This window comes from Electrona antarctica, assembly GCF_951216825.1.
Source record: "Electrona antarctica genome assembly, chromosome: 6".
NCBI classification, from domain to species: domain Eukaryota; kingdom Metazoa; phylum Chordata; class Actinopteri; order Myctophiformes; family Myctophidae; genus Electrona; species Electrona antarctica.
Window position 1 is genome coordinate 36,808,810 of NC_136811.1, and position 7,248 is coordinate 36,816,057.

Genomic DNA, 7,248 nt, shown 5'->3' on the forward strand with positions numbered 1-7,248 from the left:
TAGTCCGGCAGACTGGGTTGTGGAGTGGGAATTTTGGTATATACTATTTTTTATTGGCCTAAAATATTGTCTATATACAGTACATAGATTAATGAATCCACTTGGCTGTTAGTATTGAGCAATTTTTTATAGGGGTTTCTTGTGACCCTACCATTAACATCCTAAGGCAAAAATGTCAAACTGTCATTATTCTTTAAGTAGCATGTGACATGATAAACTAGGGGGTTTTCAAAACACTCCTTGGGCTAAAAACAGCCATAGCTACTTGCCCAAATCATGTGCCCAAAATGTGCTGACCTCATCATATTTGTCATGACGGCTATGGCCGTTTTTAGACCAAGGAGTGTTTTTTGTGCAAACTAATGCTTGGAATGGATTCAGAATCACACTAGTTTGACGTGTCACATGCTTGCTACTTAAAGCATAAGGAAAGTTTGACATTTTTGCCTTATATAGGATGTTAATGGTATAGGGTCGCATAAACCCCTATAAAGAAATTGCTCAATACTGACAGCCGGTCAGCAAGTGGATTCATGAATGTATGTATATTATATATATTATATATATAATATTTTAGGCCAATAAAAAAGACTATATAAAAAATTTCCCACTTTAAACAAAAGAAACCTGTTGGCTGCCGGACTAATAAAACAAATGACTCATTTCATAAATTCATACTGTATGACGTAATGGATCTTTACACATTACCTTCACATTTAGTCAAACCTTTTTAGTTTTGTTTCTCTCTCTCTCTCTCACACACACACACACACACACACACACACACACACACACACACACACACACACACACACACACACACACACACACACACACACACACACACACACACACACACACACACACAATTACCTTCTACGTAAATACAGTATAATATTTGTGTGAACTGCTTATCTCATATTTCTATAAGAGATGACGTTTGAAGGCTTAGATAGTCCATGTGTTGGCCTCTCGCCAAGCTCCCGATAATGTCCGTTTGGATAAAGGACCATAAAGGAACCACAGCATTTCACCATCTTGCAAAGTCTAATTGTCATGCAAGTACGTTTTCATTTGAATCTGGCAATCCACAACATGGCCTATACATCTGTATAGGCGAAGCATAATAACTGAATGGCAGAATTAATGTGCATAGGAAACTGTTGCAGTCTTTTTTTTTGCTCCTCAGACAAAGGTCCACATATCCTGTTTCTAATCTGAGTAGGAAGTTCACCAATGGATGATCAAACATCATAAATGACAACATCTCACGTGTAAAAGTAGACACATTTCCTGCTTCCAGGAACAGTGAAATAACAAATTAGTGTAGTCAGCCACTCACAACTCCCATTCAGTCAGGTCAGATAGCATTGATCTCCTCTTGTTTGGGTCCCTTATCTTTTGCTGTCTTGGTAACTCCCTTCCAAAGGGACTGGAGCATGTGACAAGACATGCACATTCGACACTTCACCCCCTCCAACATGCTTCCCACAGTCCCTCTCACAGCAGCGGAGGAGAAGTAGAAAATAAGGGGGTCCAAGCAAGCGTTAAAGGTGCTACACAGCAGGGCCATGTCTCTCCAATCAGGATTCCTCCATGTAATAAAACCCACAACGTGGGTCATATTGTATGGACCAAAACACAGGGTGAAGACCAGCAGCGTTCCCAAAGCCATGCCTATTGCCCGGAGACGCCTGCGTCTGCCAATGTGTTGCAGCCTTAAGAGAATCTTGATGAAGTTGATGTAGCAGAAGCTGCATATCAGGAAGGGAATACAGAAGAGCACCACACAGAGCTCCAGCCTGACAGGCAGGAGGACATTCAGCTGTGCCTGTGTGAAGTTCTCATAACACACCTTTACCGCGTCGTGGTGCAGGCCGTGCCCGCTGTGGACGTGATCCGAGCCGTTCAGAAAACCGCCGTCCAGGCTTCCAAGGGCCGACACGTTAACTCCTCCGCTGTGGGTAACGTTCAAAGGAGAGTGGGGGCTTTCAGAGCCGATTAACGGCATGATGAAGACGATGCTCAAGTTACTGAAGCAGAATATCCAGAAGAAGACACTGGCAGCCACGGCGTACCTCGGCCGGCGCTTCAGGGTGTGCTGGATGGGGAAGGCCACGCCCAGGTAGCGCTCCACGCTGATGGCGGTGAGGAAGAAGATGCTGGTGTAGATGCACATGTAGAAGACGAAGCCGGACATAGGGCAGAGCACGAAGGGCATGTCCCACAGCATGTTGTTCACCACCTCCTGCATCTTGAAGGGCAAGAAGATGAGAAAGAGGAGGTCGGAGATGGACAGGTTGAGGAGTAGTATGTCGATGGGCGTGGCTTTTTGCCTCACCTTCCTGCTGAACGTGTAGAAGGCGAGGGCATTGGCCGGGAAGCCCGTCAGGAAGGTGATGAGGTAAACCGACAGGCACAGGCCGGTGTGGCACTCCTGCATGGTGGCCTTGAGGCTGGACAGCTGAGGCAGGGAAGTGTCACATCACGTCTTCGACTCACAGGGGAGATGAAAGCACTCCACCAAAGGGAGGGGGTTGACCTGTCAGACGGTTCGAGGCTTGGGAGTCCAAAGAGTATTATTGGTTGGCGGGCCTGGAACAAACCCAGTAGACGGAGTGGTTTTCGTCTCCCCTCATCATCATCTCCTCAAGGGCTTTGAGCTCTGCAGATAAGGGAGAATGGGAAAAGATTAGGACGCTGACACTTTCACTGAGAGTTCACTGCAGTCATTTATTTGTAGTACTTTTTTCATAGCATTCTTAAGCAGATTTACAGATTTTTCTTCCAAAATTGGATAGAAAAACAAACAAACAAAACGATTTAAAATAAAATTGGAATCAAACAAGACAGAAAGAAAGAAAGAAAGAAAGAAAGAAAGAAAGAAAGAAAGAAAGAAAGACAAGAAAAATACCATTACTGCATCAAAAGTAATCAACAAACTATAGTATACTATAGTGAGAAAAAAATAAACAAACATTGGCCAAATTGTTAAATAATTTAAGTAAGATTGTAGACAATATACAATCTTGTAGCACTGCTAGGCATAAATCTGCTATTTTCACAATATTTATCTGTGTACCGAGTCAAACAAAATGTAGGCCTACTGCCTCAGCTCCTACAATTCAAACTGCTTGTCAGGGTGGGGGGGGGGATCCCCTGTTCAAATATGATTATTTCATGCGGGTTGTGGCCTGAAGAAGTTGAGAACCACTGATATAGAGCACAATAAACTTAAAAGCAGCTCCTGGTGAAACTGCATGGGTAGCATAAATTTGTATGAATAGCATTTGAGAGAAATGCTGCTTCCAATGCAGAAATTGTATTTGTGACTGAGTAAAATATTGTTTTAAAAGTGTGTGTTTAAAATAAAGAGCATTCGAGTGTAAGGTAACTTGCAAGGTATAAAATGTTTGAACAGAATTAGTGCTTCAGTGGATACTTTATAGTACAAATACATTGATGGGATAAAGCATTAAATTAGCTGGTAATTACTGTCCTGTAAAGGAAGCGTTACGAATTAATCTATAAACATGTGAAAAGTTTAACATTAAGCATAGATGAAACAATGAAAGAGTGAACGTGCAAAGCAGATAGAGCTGTGTACAGTTACTGTTAAAACTAAAAGGAATTTAGCAGCCGATGAAATTGGGTGTTGGTGTTGGTAGGCAGTTGCTATCGTGTAACAGGTGGTTGTTAAGGCATTGATAATGCAAAACAGGTGGTTGCTAGGTTATAGCATGCGGTTGCTAGGACAACATCAGTGAAGGACAGTAATTTACTGTGATTGGTCTAATGGTCTACTCCATGGGAAATACTGTAGAAGTCTGTCTGTCTGTCTGTCTGTCTGTCTGTCTGTCTGTCTGTCTGTCTGTCTGTCTGTCTGTCTGTCTGTCTGTCTGTCTGTCTGTCTGTCTGTCTGTCTGTCCATCCTGTACCAATGTAAACTAGAAAAAGTGCCCCTCGGGGCACAGGTCTCCACCAGGGCAGGTCGGGTTGTGGCCTCCTGGTGGCGCTATAATAGGCCAATGTGAAAAGGGTGTCATTTCTTCATACGCCTTTGATGGCAATTGGATGTGTTTTGCAAAAATCAACCTGTTGGTGGCGCTATAACAGGCCAATGTGAAAAGGGTGGGATATATTCCTCAGCCTAGTAAGAAAATGTGTGAAAGATTTCACGTAAATTGCATGCTGCGTTCTTGATTTTAGGCTTTTGTTCAAAACAAATCTTGCAAACTGTGAAAGCCAATTATAGCCAATTAGGATGGAATATGAAATATCGGACAGATCCGACTTGAGCACATGACCATAGAGATACTGTGTAACGATTTGTGAGATTTTTGGACAGAATCTGGAGGAGTAATATCCAAAAATGTGTTTTACAAAAGTCGGCCTCCTGGTGGCGCTATAAAAGGCAGATGCGGAAAATGCAGGTCAAAGGTTTGTCCTTGGCCTCTAGGGAGTGTGCATGCAACGTTTCACGCAGATCGGTGCAGTTTTAGGTAAAATATGTGAAAAGCTGCCTCATGGTGGCGCTATAACAGGCCGTTCTGGAAAATGTGGGGCAGAGGTTCATCGTTAGCATCCAGGGAGTGTTTGGCATCGACCGGGTTAACGGTGCCGGAGATTAGCTGGTAACAGACGGACGGAAGGACGGACACACGGACGGACACACACACACACGGACGGAGTGCAAAACATACTCTCTCCCCATGCCTTCGGCCTGGTGGAGACAATAATTAACAAAAAGGGGAGACAAAAGTTTGCATACTGGCATGTGAACAAAAAATCTGCACTGCAGTCCAGTGGTTTGCGAGATTAGTGTGTGCATCCATGTCACACACACACACACACACACACGCACACTCACACGCACACGCACACGCACATGCACACGCACACACACACACACACACACACACACACACACACACACACACACACACTAGGGCTCCAGACTAACTTTTTTTTTACCAACATCTCTGAACCGTCCCAAAATACAATTTGAACCGTCCCAAAGTGAATGTATACCGTCCCGATTTTTTTCTTTTTTGTCATTCTAACCATTCACACTAATGTGAGGGCAGAACACACAACAGTTATTGCCTTTGAAAGTGGCAACGAATCATAGGAATCAAGTTATCATAATAGTCCTTGATAAATGCATTAATCCTGGAAGTAAATGCCTTCTTAGAATCTTTAGATGAACCCCAGAGTGTAACCATGTACAACCCAGATTCGGCACAAACAAGGGACTAAATTATTTTCGCTCCTATGCCACCAAAATGTGGAACGCCCTACCAACTGTCATTAAGACATGCGAATCCCCTGACTCCTTCAAAACCGCTCTCAAAGGGCACCTACGGACGGCTGCAATTCGAAACTGGCCCCTGTAAAATCGGAATCCCTCAAACACGAACGCAAGGTCAACAAAGAGACGGTCGCGGCCACACAGCCAACTCAAGGTATGGCCACTGAGCCGACTTGGGGACCCAACGCAAGGACAACACAAGAGACGGTCACGGCCACACAGCCAACTCAAGGTACGGCCACGGAGCCGACTTGGGGACCCAACGCAGCTCCTCCAAGGAAAACAAACAAATTAACGGAGCTGAACGTGAATCCCCCCCACCGCCCACCCCTTTTTTTCCCACACTGTATATGTTTCTTTTCCATTTTTACCTCCTTTATGATGAATTCCTGTTCTGTCTATAGAAGTGTCTATTTGTACGTCTCTAAATGTTTTGATGATTTGAACATGGTGGACCCTATTGGAAACAAGTGTAATGCTTAATTGGGTCGTCCACTCACAGTTAACAGCCTTTGTATTGAGTTTGTGCTTGAAATGTACTGTAATTCTGCAAACTGTTAATACATTCTTCAATCAATCAATCAATCAAGGGGTCTCCAGTTGAATTTCTTTTTTTGAAATGTTTTTATCCCACAATTTTGTAACCAATTTTTTCACCCAGTGTCAATTATCTAATGTAATCCTGGGCACTACACTTCCTCTGCCAACCTGGGGGGGCACGGACTGACATCATGCTTCCTTCTATGCATGAGAAGTCCAAGCTGCTTCTTTTCAACTGACAGGGGAGAGTTTCCCCGGACGAACATAGCGTGTGGAAGGAACATGTTATTCCGACCAGTTCCTTTCCCCTCCATCAGGCGCCCCGGCTGGCCAGGGGGAGGTAGTTTAGAGACCAGGATTACGGCATGTTTTTGTGAGGGTACCTACCCTAGGGGACACGGGGAGAACATGCAAACTCCACACAGAAAGGCCCTTTCGCCAACCCCGCCTCGGGTATGGGCACTGATGGAGGAGGGAGCACGCCCACAGTACCCACAGCGTCCCCAGCAGGAATCGAACCCATGACCTTCTAGCTGTGAGGCGACAGCACTACCGACTGTGCCACCGTGACACCGCCAGTTGAATTTCTGAATATGTGCAAAGTAATGAAAATCTGAATTAAAAAATAAATCCATCTTCTCTAAGTTAATATTTCAGTAAAAGCACAGTCACAATACAGATTATTTTAGGTAATTAGAAGGTAAAAGTTTTCGGATGCACATGTCTGCGTGTGTGGCACTGAAAACTCCACAGATATATCGATGTGATTTGGGTGTCTTAGTTTTTCACTGACGTGCGTCAGAACAGACACATAGGGCTGATCAATACACAGCATCAACTTGCCCACTGTGAGCTTCTCACTTGCGGGTGTTAGGGTGTGATATGTTTTTATGGATCTTTATCTTACCAACTTCAAGATGCATCCACCGTCCACAGGCTGTTAAGAGCCACTGTTTCATGTACAGTATTCATTTGCGGCGGTTTCCTTATATTAACTTTTGTCTGTTGTCATATGAAAGTTTTTGTATGTGGAAAAGGGAGGGGTACATCTCCTTGTGCCGCAGGGAGCGCTGAGCCTGCGTGAATGTGTCTCTGTCTGTTCTTCTCAGTGGTCCAGGCACCTTGGCTAGTAATCCAGTCTGGCAGTGTGCCGCGGGTTCGACTCCCGATCCCGACGGCCTTTACTGCATGTCACCCCCCCCCCCCCCCCCCATCTCTCTCCCCATTTCCTGTCAGCCTACTGTCTGTCCCTCCATAAAAAATATAAAATAAAGGCGAAAGCCACAAAAAAAAACACATTTAAGACAGAAGATGTGTTTTCTTTACAGAAATAAAGCTAACTTCCAAATGATCTGTAGGAAAAGGGTGGTTGAAGCTGTTTTTAGGTCAGTGCTGGA

At 44.3% G+C, this 7,248-nt stretch overlaps 1 protein-coding gene across 1 annotated transcript; it reads right to left on the minus strand.

Annotated features, from left to right (window-relative positions):
* Positions 1–1,360: 1,360 nt before the first annotated feature.
* Positions 1,361–2,443, minus strand: LOC306924434 (free fatty acid receptor 2; the record flags this gene model as incomplete). The annotated part of the gene is made up of 1 exon (XM_079502935.1): positions 1,361–2,443. One exon carries the CDS (start codon positions 2,441–2,443, stop codon positions 1,361–1,363), a length of 1,083 nt encoding a protein of 360 aa, XP_079359061.1.
* Between the last annotated feature and the right edge of the window lie 4,805 nt (positions 2,444–7,248).